Source organism: Cricetulus griseus, chromosome 3 (genome assembly GCF_003668045.3).
Source record: "Cricetulus griseus strain 17A/GY chromosome 3, alternate assembly CriGri-PICRH-1.0, whole genome shotgun sequence".
Lineage (NCBI taxonomy): Eukaryota > Metazoa > Chordata > Mammalia > Rodentia > Cricetidae > Cricetulus > Cricetulus griseus.
Genome location: NC_048596.1, coordinates 216396993 through 216418357, shown reverse-complemented (window position 1 = coordinate 216418357; position 21365 = coordinate 216396993). Strand labels below are relative to the sequence as shown.

General features: G+C 37.0%; 1 protein-coding gene across 3 annotated transcripts in view; it reads left to right on the top strand.

Moving 5' to 3' along the window:
• Plxdc2 (plexin domain containing 2) overlaps window positions 1–21365 on the top strand; it is a 401026-nt gene that overhangs the window by 330024 nt on the left and 49637 nt on the right. For 2 of the 3 annotated variants that reach the window (XM_035442807.1, XM_035442806.1), the window contains one exon: window positions 20409–20469. In XM_035442807.1, the coding sequence (XP_035298698.1) occupies window positions 20409–20469 (61 nt within the window). Of the gene's footprint in view, window positions 1–20408; window positions 20476–21365 lie in introns of all 3 variants that reach the window. The other variant, XM_035442805.1, reaches the window with a different exon arrangement.

The window sequence follows — 21365 nt, the reverse complement described above, 5'->3', positions numbered from 1 at the left end:
ACAAATCTTTACAATGAACAAAATATTATCCTACATCAAGATTGATTGTTCCATTCAGTCTTCAAAATTATGTGAAAAGGTGTTAGGACCCTTGTTTGATAAATAAAGTAAATGAGAATTAAGGAGTTGGAACCTAGGTCACAAAAACAGTAATTGATAGATCAAGGGTTTTATAAAATAATGTACATATTTGGTGAAGTAACAAACAAATAAAAAACAAACAAAATAAAATTTAGAGTTAAAGATTTAGCACATATGGCATTCCCAAATATGTGCATAGGCTATACAGGTAATCCCAAACAGAGGACTAAGTCCCCTCCTGGCCTCTGGATAGGTGTTGTTACCCTACTGACATCATCCAAAACATATTGGGGTGTTTGGTCCTAGTAAAACAATTTGAAGATACACAGAGTTGTTTCAACCGTAGTTAGGATTGTGTTCATGCAAAATACAGAGTTTACAAGATAAGAAGTGTTGTAATAAAAATATATATTACAGATAAAGCTAAGTAGTAAAGACAGTAAGTACATAATATTCTCTTGGAGAAAAGAAACAAGATTTGGAAATAATCAATTTAAAATCTATGCTTCAAAAACAGTCTATGGAAACTTCATTTTGTGGGAGAGAATTATGCCTATTACACTTTACTATGTTTTATTTTCTACATATCTATCAGCATGTGGAATGTCATTTTACCACAGCCTTTTTATCATAAACGGGATCATGATGCAATCTGGGCAAAGATTTTTTTTTGGGGGGGGGCTAAAATACTATGTAGACTTCAGGGGTTTTTTTGGTTTTTTTTTGTTTGTTTGTGGATTTTTTGGCTGGGGGAGGGTTTCCAGACAAGGTTTCTTTGTTTTGGAGGCTGTCCTGGAACTAGCTCTTGTAGACCAGGCTAGTCTCACAGAGATCTGCCTGCCTCTACCTCCCGAGTGCTGGGATTAAAGGCATGCGACACCACCCCCAGCCAGTTTTTACTGTGTAATCATGAACTGAGCCACCCAAAATCATAAGCATCTCAAGAATGTATGTATATTTGGAGATGACTTCCTCATGGAAAATTTGGCTAACAATTATGAACAACAGAGGAATGTGCACCATATGGAGTGATAGCATTACATCTGTCTCTCCAAAGAAACATGCTGGGTTCTTCAAGACTAGCCAGGCTGAAGCTTGTCCCTGTCCCCATTCAGCTGTTTTCTCCTTTCTCAGACATGGAATATCTGCCTGGTATAAGTTGTATGTCATCCTACCAAATACCATTCTGACTGACCTCTACACTCCTTGCTGTTGTCTGGGTTTGCCATGTTTGGTCCCACTCAGAATTTAGGCAGCACTAAATGTTTCAACACATTTACCTTCCATGTGGGAGAGACTGCATGGCCCACACATTTAAACAAATTGCTTTCTGACCGTTTTATGTAGGAGCAAAGAAGTTAAGGACATTTAATCAATGTCTTGGTTAATAAGTAAAATGTCTGATCACACCAAATTTGGAAAAAAATATTGAGTCTGGTTTTGATGGACTTGAAGAAGTTTGTAGTGATATCATAAATAAGGCAGGACATTGACAAATGCTGTCTTCAGGGGATATGGGAAGGGCAGGGAAGTGAAATTAACAGAATATTGTGACATAAGTGAAAATGGATGACTATTTAGTAAGTAGAAAGAGGGGTCTAGAAGAGTTCGGAAGAGAGAACAAATAAAAATTATATAATTCCATAAATGAACTCATTATATGTATGTTAGTATGCTAACTTCAAACAATAATAAAAACAAAGCTGTAGAATAATTACCCAGCTATGAATGTTTATGTTAATGCAGGGTGACATCGACTATTTTATGAAGTGGAAAATTGCTTCACACTCAAATTCTTAAAAATCTTCTTCTTCTTGCTGTCTTTAATGAGACATAGAACATTGGTAAACATGAGCTGCATAAAAACTTGAATAGAATTAGCATTTAATAACTTGATACTTTTATGTTCATCAAGACCAATGTAGAATAAAGTTGGGAAATATGGAATAACACACTTTTCTATGACAAAAATTATTCCTTAAAACAGAAGGAATTCACTAGTGCATTTTTTGGACACACTCTTTTATGACCAAAATTATTCCTCAAAACAGAAGGAATTCACTAGTGCATCATGGGTCATCTATCTCCTAAGAATCTGGGTTTTGTGAATTGTTAGTAACCTTCTATGCATTTTAAATGTGTCCACAAATTGATAATGAAGATATCACAACAAAATTTCCAGAATAAACCAGATTTTCTATATTCTACAATCACTGCTGAAATTATACATCAAGGGTCTTGGGAAAAACTCAGGGTAAAGTGTGTGCTGTGCTACATGAGGACCAGACAGCAGATCCCCAGACCTATTTAAAAGATGCTGAGTGTGGCAATGTGCCTGCAAACCTAGGACCTGGACCACAAGCAGAGACTCTCTGAAGTGAGATCCAAAGCCAAGTTGTCAAAACTTGAACTCTGGAGTCAGCAAGAGATCCTGCCTCAGAAAATAAAGTGGAGAGTGACCAAGCAAGACACCCAATATCAACTTCAAACCTCCATAAGCACTTACACATAGGTAAGCTAACACACAGGAAAACATGCATACACACACCAATGCATACACATATGCGCAAAACACAAATGAAGAAAAATTATCCATCTTTACTTTGCAGCAAAGGATCAAACTCAAGACCTTGTATATGCTGAGCAAGCATTCTACCATTGAGGGAGACCCCCAACGTCCAGCATCTTAGTTTCTAAGCACTGAAAGTACAAGTTAAAATTCAAGAGATTAATTGAATTTTACATACACATCTGTGGCTACAAAAGCATATGCAAAGTGATATCTGGCATTCATATGTACCTAAGTGTATAATTCAAATTTCTCAGACATGATACTTATTAATAGGGAAATAACCTTGGTAACATTGCATGACTTTTTCTTGTCTTAGAAAATTTTTCCATAAAATTATTTATACTTCTAATAATATGTCTTTAAAACTTAAATGTTCGCCGGACGTTGGTGGCGCACACCTTTAATCCCAGCACTCGAGAGGCAGAGGCAGGCAGATCTCTGTGAGTTTGAGGCCAGCCTGGTCCCCAGAGTGAGTGCCAGGATAGGCTCCAAGGCTACACAGAGAAACCCTGTCTCAAAAAACAAAAAAAAAAAAAAAAAACTTAAATGTTCAAATTAAACTGGCCATTTAATTGTAAATGTGAGTGGGAGAACAAAGTCCTTTGATCCAAATAAGTTAGTGATATTGAAAAATGAATATTTTCATGTTGAAAGGTTAGTATAACTGAATATTGAGTATGAAATATACTTATGAAAAGAAATTTAACTTAACATATTAGATATTAGAAAAGTTATCTTAGATATATAATCTCTTAATGCATATAAAATTGAAATTCTAAGTGTCTTTCCAGAAATATTTTAATATTGTTTATTATTATTAATATTAATATTATTATTATTATTATTACTGTTATTATTATTAGTGTCGTGTGTGTGTGTGTGTGTGTGTGTGTGTGTGTGTGTGTGTGTGTGTTAGACATCATGGGACGACTTTCAGGAGTCTATTTGCTCCTCACACCCTGGTTTCAGAGATCAAACTCAGGTCCTCAGACTTTAGCAACAGGCATTTTGCCATAAGGCACCTGACTAACACAAGTTTGTATTTTCTAATGATTATGATTTACATAGTTATGATTATCTAGCATTACATACAACAAGAGTAAGAATCCACTACTTTCTCTTATTCCCTCACTGTTAACATATATCAAATGAGCTCATACTGCTTGTCTGAAAGATTTAATTACACTATAAAATATAATGATAAGAAGCCTGTATTAATTAATGAGCAAAGTGTCCAAAAGAATCGATGACATGATTTTCAACCCCATTCTTCTTAAGTAGGAGAAACACTTTGAAAGTGGGATTCCAGACACACAGCAGACAAACTAAACTGTCCTGAGTACAGCCTAATGGGGGCTCATAGCCAAGTCTTCTTGCTTTAGCTCCCAACTACTGAAGTCCTTGAGAAAATATAACCTGAACTCTGGCAGTGGGAGAAAGTCAGTGATAAATTCATTGTTTCCTAGTAAAAACGCCACTACACAGTCCTTTCTGAAGATCATCTCTGGGAATTCAAGCCACTGAGGATTCTCAATGCTATGTCTCTACTAGTAATGGGAGTGTCAGGGGAGGACAATGATACCTATTTTCTTACAGGGGAAAATAACAGTGCTTTCTATTATCCCCACATTGTTTATGGCTAAACATGGAAATCAAGTTCAGGCTAGAGTTCTGAGAATCTGGACATACAGCCGGTATCCATTTTTCTGCCAATTTCAACATCCCAAGAGAAATTCTGAGACTTTACTTACAGTAAAATAATAATTTAGGATACATTTTTTTCTTTTGAGGGGACTATAATTGTGCAGGGATCTTGCAATGATTGATTGAGTCCAGCTTTGTTCTTGACAGGCTGAGGGAGAGTTGATTCACACATTGTTAGTACTCCTGAGGAATTTAGACAGTCCAAGAACAGAAACTGGTCTTGAAGCTAAGAACTGCTGATTCAAAATTTATAGACAAGGATAGTGTTTTATTAGGCACAGCAAACTTACACTTCCCAGATTTTACATTCCTTTTTAAGAACCATCAACATAGCAAATGCCATCCTAGGCTCATTTCTCTTCACATTCGTGCAGGATGATGCACAGCTTACTATGGGACATTTGGATTAAAGTCGGGAATTTTTAAGAAGGAATGTCAGAAATAGAATCCTGAAACTTCCAGAAGTAGACTGTTCCTCAGTGTCTGCCTCAGTGGACCTCAGCCAAGGGGCTCAGAACCGTCTCCTTCCTTAAACACTCGACCTTTCACTGTGTTCCACCAAAATAGCAATGTTAGATTCTAGCAAAGAAATGTTTTGATGCCAGGAGAATATATTCAGCAAAAAATTAGGATTTCTTCTCTGTCTGTCACTCTGGCTCTACTGAGGAAGGGATCTGGAGTCTTAAGTCAGATCTTGTGCTGCTTTGGTGGATTTTCCTTTATGGGTTGTGTCACAACATTTTAATAGACACATTTAAAGGAAGAAGGTATTAAACAACATAGCTATTGTAAACCTACTATGCAAAGTGCTAAGCCAGTTCTTCACCCATATTCTCATTTATTCCTCATAAGAGCCAAGCCAAGATAGATTTTATAGTCTCTGTTTTCACATCTGCAAAAATAGAGCCAAAAACTGATCACAGATTGGCAAGATATTAGTTTAAAGATATTTTATTTTATGGGTATGAGTGTCTTGCATGAATAACTATAAACCCTGTGCATGTAGTATCTGTGTAGGCTGGAGAAGGGGATTGGATCCCACATGGTTTCGGGGAACCAAACATCGGGCATCTTGTGAGTAAGTGCTCTTCTCCATTGAGCCATTTATCCAGCCCCTTGTGTATGCAATTTTAAAACTCCAACTCTTTCATTAAGAAGTGTATTCATGAGGTTTTGCAATAGTCCAATAAGAATACTGAAGAATATTGATGGTGAGAGTTCTATAATGGACAACTGTTGATTGGAGTTCAAGTCAGGATTCTAATATACACTCAAACAAGTGTCAGAGACCTCCATTATTTCCATTCCTTCTCCCTGTGAAAGTCACAGAGAATGAGGCATTATTTTCCCCTGAAATACATGTTAAAACTGATAATCAGATGGTTAATTAATAACTCATGGCTCATAGAGGCTTTGGATGCTTGATTTTGAAAGAAGAATAAACTAAGCAATACAGAATATTTTTCTGTATTGATACTCTATATTAATAACATTTCTATTTTGATATTCTATATTAATAAAATACATTTTCTTTTTTAAATGAATTTATATATTTATTTTTATATCCGGCCACAGTTTCCTATCCCTCCTCTCCTCCAAGTTCCTTGCTCCTATGCCCTTCTGTTCCCATCCCCCCAACACACTCCTCCATTTCTGGTTAGGAAAGGGCAGATCTCTCATGAGCATCTATAAAACAGCATATCAAGTTGCAGTAGACCAAGCACCTCCACATGTATTGAGGCTTGGCACTATGAGGAGTAGAGTCCCACGAGCCAGTAAAAGAATCAGAGACAGCCCATGTTCCCATTGTTATGAGTCCCACAAGAGAACCAAGCTACACAACTGCAACATGTATTGGGAGTGTCTAGAAGAGTCCCATTCAGGCTCCTTAGTTGTCAGTTCAGTCTCTATGAGCCCCTGTGAGCCTAGGTTAGTTAATAGAATGTCTTTTCTAATAGAATACTTTATATTACTCTTCATTTCTTCAGCTTATCCTAGCATGCCACTGCCAAGCAGGATTCTATAAGTTGTTCATGTAGTTAAGTAGAAAATAGAAGTATTCCTTAAAGAAATGGTTCATAATTCATAAATTTTGTAATCATTTGCCCTCTAAGCTACAAAAGCAATAGCTTTACTTTTGGGTATGATACAATAATAAATACATTCTTTTCTAAAGTAAAAGTATGCATTATTTGGGAAGGGGAAAGAATTCAGTCAAGAGAGTGCTCTTTGGCAAGCATGAGGACTTGAGTTTAATCCCCCAAAGCCACATGAAAGTACACACTCATGGTGGCATACACTTGTAATCCTGGCACTAGGATGGAAGAGACAGGTGGATCCCTGAGACTTGCTGACCTATCCAGCCTAGTCTACTTGACAAACTCCTGTCTCAAAGAACACAGTAGACAGCTCCAGAGGAACAATATCCAAGGTTGTCCCCTGGCCTCTACTATCATGGGCACACACATACCTGTAGGGAAACACTGTAGGCCCGCCTCCTAGGAGCCACTACAGGTGTGCCTGGCTACGTCCGTGATGTTATACATACCTGCACATCTAGATACACAAACACATGCAAATGTTAGGTAACAACTCATTTATGTATGTATAGTTCAAAGAAGTGAAATAAAACTTTTAAATGATATAAAAATCCTTCTCCATAAACATATTTCAGTTTCTGATTATCATTTATCCATGAAAAGCTAAAATAGTTCCCTCCAAATTGAAAATATTTCATAAAGTTTAAATTGCTAAAACACATTTCCAGACAGACTCTGGTACTTAAAAACCCACAGAAACAGCTGACCTGAACAAGGGAGAGCTCTTAGTCCCCAGACTGATAGCTGGGAAACCAGTATGTCAGTGAGGAGACCTCGGAAATCTATGGGGCCTCTTGTAGTAGATCAATACTTACCCCTAGCATAGGAATGGACTTTGGGAGTCCATTCCACAAAGATGGATACTCCCTAAGCCTAGAAACATGGGATGGACCCATGTCCCATAGGGTATGACAGACTCTGAAGACCCCCTCTGGAAGGCCTAACCCTCCCTGGGGAGCAAAAAGGGTGTGGAATAGGTAGGGTATTAGTTGGTTGCAGGGGACAGGGGAGGAGGGGAGGGAGAGGGAACTGGGATTGACATGTAAAACAATCTAGTTTCTAATTCAACTAAAAAATGGAGGAAAAAGGCCATATTTTTGATCAATCACCAAAGAAATATTTTCTTTCCAATACTGGAACAGTCAGCTTGATTTTAAATGCTCATTGTTCCTAGTAGACTCAAACTTTATGTGCATACTTCTAATTTAAAAAATCTCATCTGATAATCTGATAATCTCATCTGATAATCAATTCCCTGTCCTCCAGCTGTGTGCTGTGACCTTGAATATAACCGGGAATGGAGTGAAGGATGTTCTATGATCAAGGGACTTCTTTCCTGGGAGAGTAACCCACAAGCTCTCATGGGAAGTGAAAGTAGCCTGTGGTTGTTAGGGGTGTTTTAAAGTTTGAAGTCTCATCTAAGTTCCAACAAATACTTTCCTGGAACCCCTGGAACTGATTATTTCTGGAGATAACTGTGTTGACAGGTGCTCTATGCCTTAAATGTTTAGTTTCATTTAGTGATAGATATTAGTTCTTGGGTTTTCCAAATTAGGAAGACATGCAGATTTTATTTCATTAGCATAATAGTACATACTTCATATCCTACTTAAAATTACTCCACCTACTTCTGCACATTTAACTCTCATGGCTGCTTTCATATGTTCCTGACCTTCTGCTTTGTGTATGTTTGTACAAGTGTGTCCATGTGACCTGTGGGTGGGTGTTGATGCAAGTGTGTGCATATGCAAATGGAAGGCAGAGTCTTCTTTTGAAGGAGGGTTTTGAAATGGCCTGAAATGTTGCCAACTAGCCTAAACTAGCTTGCCAGTGATGTCAAAAATCCCACTTGTCTCCATTTCCGGTGCCACCATGACTAGAATTGCATGTATGTGCTCCCACACCCAGCATTTCACATGGGTTCTGGGAATTGAACTCAAGCCATAATGATTGTGAATCAACTGCTTTACTGGCTGAACTGATTTCTCATTTCTTGATATAACTTAGTGTCCGTTAAATTATTCCTTCCCAACTTCCCAACATCATAATAGGTAATTTTTTTTGTCCCTTAAGAGGGACATTCATATTAACTGTTATTCTTTAATCTGGTGGGTTTTGTTTTTTTGTTTGAACCATCCAGCTGAGAACTGATGTATTTTACTTTGTACTCTTAGAGAAAATGGCCACAAGACATTCAGCAACCAATGATGTTGAGTGTTCCAAATACTGACTTTCTTAGGTTCTCCTTACCTTTACAAATCGGTACTAGTCTACATAGATTGGCAGTAGTGATGGGCTGTTTGGTCTTGTTTTTGAACATCAAATTCCACTTTTCTCATAATGTATAGCATTAGCTCTTGGTTCCCCAAAGAAAGCTCATTTATTTATTAATATTGGATTTTTATACCTCAATGATTAAAATTCAAATCCAACTAAATCCTTAAAATTAAAACACAGTCAAATAATAAATTTACCATATGACTACATTACTGTAATGAATCAATGAATGTGATAGGCATGGCAGCTCATGACTGCAATTGCAGCACTAGGCCAAGGTAGAATCATTACAAGTTTATGGTCAGCTTGGAATACAGAAGCCAAACTTTGTCTCCAAAGAAGAAAAGAAAGGAAATATTTAAGTAAATATGTAGCACTGGTGCTGACAATCATTTGATATCTTGAAAGTTGGAGAAAAATTTGGGGGGGAAAGACAGCATATTTCGTGATAAATAAAAAATATTTCCCAACTGAAGTATAATATTAATTAAATGTACCAACAAATATTATTACTCAAAACCCCAGTGACATTCCCATTAAAATAGGGAATAAAGCAATACTTTGGACCCCAACATTATGTGACATTTCTAGTTAATACACGGTGGAAAGAACATAAACAAGAGATAAGATTATTAGAAAGAGAAACAAGTTGTAATTTGCAAATAAAAGACCCATTTATAAAGCAATTACACAAATCAATACCTCTAAGTATCAGAATTAGCCATTGAGACAATGCAACACTAAAACCTAAGTAACAGCAAAAATAGATAAAATAGTCTCTGTCAAATTTAATAATGTGTAGAATCTACATAAAAGAAACACTGAAACTTTGATGAGGTGCTTAGACTAGACCTTGAATACACTCTAATGTCTGGAAAGCTGGAATGTATTAAGACTTCAATTATTTCCACATCAATTCTGTCAAATGCACAAGGAGGCTATTATTTGGAACATCAGAGTGTGATTATAAAAATCATAGAGAAGAAATGAGACTGTTCAAGAAAATAAGATCAGTATTTGAAAATGTAAACACTAGGCATGCTCTGTGTGTGGCCCTAGGCATCTGCCTTACCAATTTTAAAGCAATATATACTTTTAAAATGCAGGTCTTATTTCCCGTTACATACCAAAGTAAAATAAAGGAGTATAGAGAAATAAACTATGCCAAAGAATTAAAATTTTTAGATATTCAGTATAGCAAATTATAAACTGTTCTATAGAATTCATGTTTTGTATTAAACAGCACATTATAGACAGGTGAAATATGTAACAGTTTGAAAGTCTTGGTTTATATCAATACAAAAAATGATTAGTAAAATTGGGAAAATAATAGATGAGTATTTAATCACATGTCATATAGCATTTTATCTAAATGCAAAGGAATACATTTGTTAGAATTTATCCATAGAGAGTTGGAATATAATTCAGTTGAGTACTTGTATGTAGCTAGATCAGTGCCCCAAACTGTAAAAAACAAACAAATAGGAAATAAATTAAAAATAGATACAATGACATAGATATTTTCATCTATATTTGTAATAATTTTATGAAGTCATAGGGTGAGGTTTATTCTGTTACTAACCATTATTTCTTAAGGGGTAGTTATAGACATGAAATAATGCCTAAATTGTTACATGTGGAAACTTGAGGTTATATATTGAGATAACAATTTGATTACAACATAGATGTAAGTAACTATGCTTCAAAGATTGAGTAAAAAATTAACCACATTAGCACTGAGACATATTTGGTGTTATATTTTCTATAAATTTATGCTTTTGGTTAGTTTTGATTTTTGTTTGCTTTGTTTTCATAGGGTCTCACTGTGTACTTTTAGCTGTCCTGGAACTTTCTTTTTTAAAATAATTTTTACTTAAATTCAAAACAAACTTATTTTACATACCAATCCTGGTTCATTCTCCCTCCTGTCCTCCCATTTCCCTGACCAATCCCCATCCCACCCCCATCCACTCCTTAGGAAGGGTGAGGCCTCTGTCCTGGAACTTTTCATGTAGACTAGGCTAGCATTGAATCAGAAGGAAGCTTGTGAATCTGCCTGAGTGTTGAGACTAAAGGCATGCACCACACTCACACACACACACACATATTTTCTATAAATTTCTAATAAAATGGCTAGTCAAAAGAGTTATGGAATGATTATGAAGGAATGAATACCATTAACATTTTAAAATATTTATTGGACAGTGTTCTTTAACTGAGGCTCTGAATTGGGGAGTTGGAGAATATGATATCAACTACTCAGTAGATTGCAACCAACACATTAAAAAATAGAGAATGAATAGAAAACATATCTGTGTTTCATGTGCATCTTTGGAAATAAAACACAGCAGAAACAGGGCAAATATATTTAGCTTCAATATATACACAGAAACTTTATTTTAAATATATTTCTCATGTGATATTTAAAAAAGTGAAACTCTTCTGTGTTGGACATGTTTTTTAGTTTTGCATTTATTACAAGATTTTTTTTTTCATTTTACATACCAACCATAGTTCTCCCTCCTCCCTCTCCTCTTGCTCCTCAGTTACCTTCCCCCCAACCAACGTCCATCCACTCCTTAGTAAGGGTAAGGCCTCCCATGGGGAGTCAGCAAAGTCTGGCATATCAAGTTGAGGCAGGACCAAGCCCCTTCCCATATATCAAGGCTGAGTGAGGTATTCCACCATATGGTTTGGGTTCCAAAACATCAGTTCATGCACTAGGTATAAATCTTGGTCCCACTGCCAGTGGCTCCACATACTGCCCAAGCCACAGAACTGTCATCTACATCCAGAGGGCCTAGTTCAGTCCTTTGCGGGTTCCCCAGCTATCAGTCCAAGGTCAGTGAGCTCCCACTAGCTAGTTCAGTTGTCTGTGGGTTTGCTTATCATGATCTTGAACCCCCCTTATTCATACGATCCCTCCACCCTCTCTTCTACTGGACTCCTGGAGCTATACCCAGTGCTTAGCTATGGGTCTCTGCATTTGCTTCCATCAGTTACTGGATGAAGGTCCTATAATGATAATTAGGGTGATCAGAATCTAATTACATGGGAAGGCCAGTTCAGGCCTCTCCAGTATTGCTAGAAGTCTTAGCAGGGGTCATCCTTGTGGATTCCTGAAAGTTTGCCCAACATCAGATTTCTCTCTAAACCCATAATGGCTCCCTCTATGGCTCTCCCTCTCAGACCCTCCCCCAACTCACCCATCACATTCTCTCATGTTCTCCTCCCCCCTTAACCCTTCCCTCCCCATTCTATGTGTGCATGCCACAGGTTGATGCCAGGTCTCTTCCTCAATGGTTTTCCACCTATGTACTTAAACACAGGGATTTTCTCTAAACCTGGATTTCACTGCTTAACTAGACTAGACTAGAGTTCACTACTCAGCTAGAGTAGCCTGCAGTTCACTGTTTAGCTAGACTGCCTGAGCAGCCAGCTCTGGTGATCTGCCTGTCTCTGTCCACATCCTCCTTAGAGTAATACATTTTGACAAGAATGATGATTTCTGAAAGTCCTTACTTTACATTTGTAACACATTCTTATGCAATTGATTACCTAGCTGAAATCCACTGAGAAATTTTTCACTATTTCTCTCTCTACAATATCCAAGCAAGGAACTTGGACTTATAAAATTATGGAAGACAGGATGCTTTGTAAAGCAGGATCTTGCACTCATTATGAAGACAAACTTGCATCATCTACCCACTAAGCATCTGTTTTACTGGGAGAAGCAGTGCTTCTGAGTTCAGCAGAGAGCAGAGGTTCATGCTAAAATTATCAATGAAAACAATGTTGCAGTCTTTTTTTCAGGTTATTTTCTTCCAATAGATTTTTAACTATTTCCTAATGAGGTGATGTTTTATTCTTGTGAACCTCCTAAACAGTACTTACACATTTTTAGTGATGCCATAAAACAAATAATTTAATTTGATAAATAACCTAAATCAAACACTGACATAATTACATTGATATAAACATGCTAGAAGTTGACATCTGTTTGTCTTCTCTAGTTTCTTTGCTCTGATTGGGGATTAGTGGATCACTGCATGTAAGACCAACTTTGTTTGGATGCATTATGATTTGAAACACATTTCAACAAGCTCTCACATGGTCATCATTCTCTCAAGGCCCTGAAAAGTAGAAATTGAGATCATTTTGCCAACATTAGCAGTGGCTTTTGACCAGAGTGGTTTCTGAAAGGATAAACCTAATATCCAGATAATCCTGAGTGTTGGTTCATTCCTGGTGTTAATTCTTGCCTGCTGTGAAGCTGAAAGTCCTTAGCAGGGAACATGGGAATAAGAATTCCAGCATGAAAAGTCAATTGTGAAAATCTTTTTTTCCCCTAGTGGAAAAACATATCAGTGAAAAAATAAATTAGCAAGTGGCAGTTTTCTTTAACAATTCTTTAGAGGACAGGAATAGTGTATATTTCTTGACAAAGCAGAATGGGAAAGATAAATACCCTGATGTTGTTATGTTTGAAAAATAAATGTTAGAGTTACTACGTATTCAAGACCTGGAAAATATTGAGCCTCTAATGTATGATATCTGTAACTATATCTGTGTGTATGCCCCATGTATGAATAACATCATCATAGATATCTATGTCTATATATGTGTATGCACCATGTATGAATGACATCATCATAGATGTCAGGTGATTTCATCCCTCTTTTCCATTGAAATTCTCACTTAGAGAAACTTTCCTGAATTCTGTGTGGAATTTTATTTACTTACATTGAATTATGATTTTGAGCTATAATTAACATCAAGAGCTTAATTCAAAGAAAATATATAGGGATTTGGAAAGGGAAGAGGAAAAGAGAAGGGAAAAAGGGATAAGAAAGAACAATAAGGGAGCTGAATAAGGTCACAATACGTTAAACATATGTATGGAAAGGTAACAAACCTGATACTATACAATTAACAATGCATCTAAAAAATAAGCTACATTCTTATAGCATACTGAACATGCTTATACATCAAGGTAAAATTTCATAACTTGTCCTGCAATATTGTATGCCTACTAGTTTTCTGATAGATTCCTCTATCATCATGTCTGGTCCAGAGAAGTGTGCCATGAGTGCTTTAGGCATCACATTTGTAGAGTTAAGAAGATGTTTCGGTGATGAAAATTTTAATACCACACTTAAGCCAATTAAGAAAACAGGTGCACCCCAGAGACAAAATGGCATATCATTCATTTGACTAAATTTTATTTTAAATTATTGATGGTAAAGATCAACATTTTAAATTTTGTGAACTGCTTTCTGTGCTTAAACATTCTAAGATTTCAAACAAATATTTCCCATCACTTACCAACCACACCATTCTACTTACTTTTTTTCCTTACCTGCGAGAGTCTGTTAGAAACAAAAATCACTGTGTTTCAAGTCATCTAAACTGCTTTAGCTTCCCTAATGTGTGCATTAATAGTTGATTTCCAGCAACAGTATAGACTCCCCTTACAACAGTAATCATATTACTAAAACAATTTTGTTTTAGTGAGATAAACAAGAAGTATGATGAGGCTTATGCTCCATCTCTTGCTTTGATAGACGCTGCAAGCAAAAGGAGCATTGTTTACTGGGCTGCCTTGCAGGTAGAGTTCTTTTACCATGGCTTAGAAGAACCATGTAAATCAATGCCTCATTGATACTGAATGAAAGTGGGGAGCATTTTGAAATGTAGTCCTCTAGCAGCCCAGAACTAGATGGTGCTAAGAAGAAAGTAACTTGGAAATACTAACACTGGTAACAGTTGCTTAAGGTCCCTTAAGATGGATATTGGAAGACTATTTTCCAAACTGTGTAGTCTCTATTTCCAAACAGTAAAGAAAAATTGGGACCATGTGTAAGAGCAACTTGGATTTCTCTCACAATAGTCTATAGTGCTAATTCCCCCATGTGATAAGGATTTTATACTATTAACTATATATTGTACAATATATAAAACACACATTCAACAGTAATGTGATACATAGGATAAATTCTTAAACACTTTATCGATTTTGCCTGTGAAAGGAAATTCTATTCACAGGTGTCTGCGTTCCTGCATGCCTACCACATGGGTATCACTCAAGTATTGAAGACAGCATTTTCTAGATCATCACCATAAAAAGCGCTTTTAATGATTATTTCATGTTTCCCACTTCTTTTATAGATGGGGAAATAAACTTGGAAAAGAAAATAACAGAATTCTACTCAGATGGGAAGAACAGTACTAGGATATTCACTGCATAAGCCACTATTAAAGTTAATAGGGCATTGCATAGTTTTAAAATTGTTAGGAAAGTACATTTGAAATGTTTCTAGTCTAAAATGCAATAGTTTAACTATCATTTAGGTGATAGTTAAATATATTAGTTGGTTTAACTGAATTATTCCATATTGTGATATCACTTCATTGCAAATGAATATATACATTGTGTGTGTGTGTGTGTGTGTGTGTGTGTGTGTGTGTGTGTGTGTGTGTGTGTGTGCGTGCTATGAATGGCTGAAGTAAAAATGTGGAATACCTTAGTTGTTTTTAGTACCTAAGTAATATCCTGGTAGTGGATATGCAGCAAAAAAGCCAACAACTGAAGAAAAACAAAGAGATGGCTTACTGCTCTGGAGAACCCAAGTTCTGTTCCCAACATTTAAGGCAGGAAGCTCAGAATTGATTGTAACTCCAGCTTCAGGGAGACTTGACATCTTTGACCTCCACAGACACTTATATCCACCAAATGTGCAGGTACACCCACACACACACACACACACACACACACACACACACACACCAACAACAACAACAACAACAAATCTTTAAAAAATAAAGAAGAAAGCATAGCTATGAGAAAAGTTCTAATTCAATCACCTTACTTTGAATCATTTTTTCTCAAAAGTCTAGTATGATAAACTTGAACACAGCCAGTTGTAACATAGATTCTTGTACTTGATATTGGGGCCCTCTGAGGAGGATGTACTGATGGAAGATGGATGTGTCTCTGAGCAGAGAAAAGACTTTTTGGATGGACTAAATGGGTGTTCCAGACCCCTGCATTGTGAAAGAGCACAGAAATAGCAGCCAAGGACAAGTCATTTGCTTCTGTTGTATGTAATGAGGATAAGGGTGGGGTATTTTAAGTGGTTTGTAGAAGTGGGCATTGGTCCTCATCACAGCCTACAGGAAAGGAGTAGTTTCCGAATTGTCAGTATTATAAGAGTGATGAAGAGAGATACTTTCTTACATTGAAAATTACTGAGTTCTAGTTGTCGGAGAACCTTGCTCACTTCACTCAACAGGCATCAATGATTAACACTGTTAAAATGTTGGGAAATCAACACATTAGGAAGACACAATGGCCAGGGTCACTCTTTGTGGGATTGTGTTGAGGAGGCATGGTTTTAAAAACATCTCAATGGAGACAAGAAAGTCTTCCCCAAAGTGCTTTCTTTTATTTTCATAGAGTTTAGAAATAATATAAATTTACATGGCATGCATGCATTTGTGCCCACCAATTGCTGTGGGATACTATTTAGACCATAGATTTAAAATAAAATCAGGAAAGAAAACCTCAGTTTTACTCATTTTCCATGTAGGTATGTCTGTGTGTACGTATATTTCATTATGTACAGGTACATGTGCACATGGTCGCACACATGAATGTAGAGACAAGAGGTTGGTGTTGAATGTTTGTTAATCACTTTTTTATTGCTTGAAACATGACCTAACGAATACAGCTAGACAAGCCAACCACCAAGCCTCAGGGACTGTTTTTAGTGCCGAAATAGTAACTTCTGAGTGAACACATAGCAAAACAGACAAATGAAGAAAACTAAATTCCAATTTGTCATAATACAATAGAACATTTTTTAAAACATAAACAAAATGTGCACTGTAACCCATGTCCTTCAATTTAATCATGTTTTCTCCAGCTGTTCATGGGCCAATCTAACCCAATCTCTACTTCCCTGGCACTGGGACCCAGGGTTCAATCCCATTGTTTTCCGTAAGTGCTGGTACTTGGGCCCTCACACTTGATTGGAAAGCCCTTAACTCACTGCCTACCGCTCTGGTCCTGGTTTTTCCCATTTCCAAAGCAAAGTATACTTGCTTTGTCATCCTTAGTCCCTCCCACTTCCATAAACTATGAAAAATTACTAGGAAATAATTTGTGAATAAACAAGTGAGTTACTTAGAAAATTGACTTCAATAGAAAATTGACTTCAAATAGAACTTAATTTCACACAATATAACTTGAGGATTGTTTAATAAATCGAGGAAACTGTGTGTTCTGATTATTCCCTGGAAAATTTAACAAATTAAGTGACTAATTTTTCTAAGATCTTAGCCAGTGACACGATTGGAAGTTTTGGTACAATTTTATTATAAGTTATAAGTAAGTATATCTAAGTGATACTTTTAAGTGAGAGTATATTAAAGCAAACTATATTTAAAAATTATGGAATCCAGCATAGAACTGACTCAGACCCCCTGAACATGGGTGTCATTTAGGAGGCCTGGGAAGTCTATGGGGCCTCTGGTAGTGGATCACTATTTATCCCTAGTGTAAGAATGGATTTGGGGAGCTTATTCCACATACTCCCTCAGCCTAGACACAAGGGGGAGTGCCTAGGCCCTGCTCCAAATGATTTAACAGACTTTGGAGATTCCCCCATGGAAGGCCTCACCCTCCCTGAGGAGCAGAAAGGGCATGGGATGGGGGTCAGTGGTGGGCAGAGAAGGAGGGAAGGGAGAGGTAACTGGGATTGATATGTAAAACAATTTGTTTCTAATTTAAATAAAAACAGTTTAAAAAGTTATCTGTTCCATTTATTTACCAGTGGTCAAGTGATTCCTCAATTTTTTTTAAAAATGGCATATTCACACTTACCAAATGTATCAAAACATTCTTTAGTATTTCAACAGCAAGAGATAAAAAGAAGACACAACAGTCATCTCACTAGCCCAGAAATAAATAGGCACAACATCTCACAGTGTCACTGAGCAACAGCAATAGCTGCAGCCACTTGGAGATCCCTAGCATCAGGATGCCAAAACTCACATGGACATTTATGCCACTCTTAAATTTGTTCACTGCAGGTGATTGTTGTAAAACAGCCAAGCTTCAATGGGTCAACGTTTCAATGGGTCAGTTTGGAGCAAATGATAACTATGGTCTGTCTTGTTGACAGGAATATTGTTTTCACATTCCATTGGAATTAAAGTATGTTCTGTCAAGCAAAGCCTTGTCTCTGGTGAGAATTCTTAGAAAAATCCATCATGTGAATTCATAGCAAAATAAATAAAGAGCAAAAGGAAGGTTGCAAATTAAAACCATAAGTACTGTGAGGAACATTGAATAAGAATTGGATGACATATTTGTTTTGCTAAATAAATAAATTCCTATTAGATTAAAGTATATCACTACAGTCTTTAAATATATATTCAATTGTTAAAATTAAGGAGAAGTATAAATATCCTTAATACCAATAGACTGTCAAAACTAATTTGAATTTCTATACAAAATGATTGTGTCAGATACATTAGATGTAATCAGTATAAAACTCTGACTTAAATTTAAAATGATCTCAATGAAGTTTTATAGTGGGAAATTACCAATATGGAGTCAGGTAGAAATATAAGGGTATTTAATAGGGAAAAGCCTTACTTACAGAGCGACCTAGCCAGCCGGCATGGCAGCAGTCTGTCCAGCAAGTACCAAAATGAAACCTAAAGAGAAAACGAAGTCACTCTACGTCACCCTGACCATGCCCTCACAAGCATGGTCAGGCACACCTGTAGCCAGCCCCTAAGTAAGCATGGCTACAGCTTCCCCTACAAAGTTTAGCCATTAAGTCATGAGTAAATGTGGCTGTGTAGATTACTCTTTGGGTAAGAACACTTGCTACACAAGTTTAAGGGTCTGAGTTCAAATACCCAAAATTCTTGACAAAAGCTGGGTGTGGTCACTTATGAACCTGTAAACATAGTGCTTTGGGAGGTTGAAGATGAGATCTCATGGAAGGTTGATGGCCACCTGCCTAGTAACAGGTTCATTGAGAAGTTTTGAATAAAATATGACACAGAGTGAGAGAACAGGACACCTGTCATCCTCCTCTGTATGACTCAGACACGCACACCCACAGCACACATGGACATATGCTACACATATATACCAGACACACACACATTCATACACACACACACACACACACACACACACACACACACACACACACACACCAAAGTTAATACTAATAAATGTAAAGGAAAATTAACTGTTTTATAAAGGAGAAAAGATGGATAAAAAGTTGGTTACAGAATTTACAAAGCCTCACTGGGTCATGCTCTGGGTTGAAACTGCTGGGTCTTGAAAATGAATGTGCTGTGAAGGATACATAAAATAGACAGAAGTGTATTCCAGTTGAAGGGAAGACTGTGAACAAGATTTTGTTGATGAGGTACTTACCAAATCAAATTCTGTTGGAGTGACCTAATCATGCATAGCTGAACATTTCCCCAATCACATTCAAGATCACTGGAGAGACTCACATGGCACACGAAAGATGTTATGCTCAAGGTTGCCTTTATTATTCTTATTTGGAAGGAAAATGAATTAAAAGTAGGATTGGGAAAAAATTCTTAGACATAGCCCAGTAGACCTAGTGAGACTGGGACTAGCTTCCAGCCCTTATCTTTTGGCAGCAATGTGGGTGTGCATGCTTGAGTCATACAGGGGCTACAGAAGCTCAACCTGCTTTGATGTCTAGAGTTCTCATTGAGGATCAGTCCTTCAGGGACAGAATATTCCTTCCATTAGTCTTATTTGTTACTCAGCTTCAGGTCTCCAGAAGTCAATCTACTCAGAATGGACCAGGGTCTATCCGGGAATAAATTCTGACATTCACAATAAGCCATGCTGTCAGCATAGTTTATCCTGTATAGCTCGAGTTAATATCATCCCTTTATCAAGCAGGTTGTACCAGGGTTTAAAGCGGTGGTTCTCAACTGTGGGTTGCAACCCCTTTGTGGGTCAAATGACCCCTTTAAAAGGGTTGCATATCAGATATCCTGCATACAAGATATTTATATTACAATCCATAACAGTAGAGGAATTACAGTTATGAGGTAGCCATGAAAATAAAGTTATGATTGGGGGTCACCATGACATGAGGAACTGTAGTAAAGTTTTGCAGCATTAGGAAGGCTGAAAACTGCTGGTTTAAATGTTATCTCTCGGAAGCTATTTGAAGACTTCAAAACCCCCGAGTTTAATACACAATCAAGTTTATGAGATGGGGATATATAAATAAACAATAAATCTTTTAAAAATGATTTGTATGCATTTATTTTAGTGATTAACTGGGACAATGAGGGAAAGAAATCCAACATTACAAAATAGTGATTTATTTTGCTTAGAGTTATGTCAGTATTGTGTAGTGTGGCAGCCTCAGGGAAGTGATGCTTTGCTCTATGTGAGGCTGACAGTGGAACAGTGAATGAGTAAATTAAGTCACTCAATGAATGGTACACTGTGTCTTAAGTATTCAGTTCAGCTGAAAAAAACTGATGCTGTACTAAGCTGAAAACATGGGAGCTGCCTATTTACCAGTCTTTCTTTCTGTTCCCCTCCTTACATGCTATGCTTCCTCTCTTCAACTACAATGGGGTCTTCTCTGAAGATGCTCCAGTGGATTCGATCGCCATCGGCAGGACTGGGTGGATAGTGGATGTCCAGAGGAAGTACAGGTGTGTTCTATTGTAAAGCACTGGGACCAATTTTATATAACTTGTGACTGAAACTTAATTAGAATGGTATCTAATTTAGTAACTGAAAAACTCAAGACATTGAAAGTGAATCCTTAATGTATGCCAAACATTGGGGCTAATGGCTTCCATATATTGCCACAGTTTATTCTTACCCATCCTCTGAAGAGATACTGTTGTCATGAAGAAAATGAAGGAATATGGGAATTCAGTGGCTATGAGAACCCAAAGGATTAGGTACCTATATAGGGAACTGGAGATCCAAGATTTGAATTTGGATGCACAAAGGCAGATTTCCTAAATATTTGCTCTTTTTTGTTCTTTAAGTAGTCATTGCTCCTCTTTTAATCTAAAATAGAAAACTAATGGTATGGGGCAAAAGACTAATTGTAATAAACTACTCTGCTGTAATATACAAGAAGACTTATAACAGTAGGATAATGTAATTATCATTTTTACAAGAAAAAGCCTGTCTAAAGTTTCCCTGAACCTTACTGCCAGTCATTTCAAAGTCCCCTAAGTTTTGTAATGTTCATTAGGTATTTCTTGTCCCTTATTAAATATGAGCATCTGTATGATTGTATGTGCTCCATATGCCCATTATGCTCACAGTGGCCTGAAGAGGGCAACATGCCCCTCAATCAGGAGATGGAGTTACAAGGAGTAGTGAGCCACCTGATGTGGGTGCTGAGATCCAAGTTTCAGTTTTCTCCAAGAGTAGTGTGCACTCTTAACCACTGAGCCATCTCTCCAGAGCCTCCCTTTGTTAAGTTTTAAAGAATAAATTGTAATGACAATTAACAATGACACAAATTTTCTCATCTAGTGAATCTAGTCAAGCCACAGCGCTACTGCAGGAACCACTAGGAATA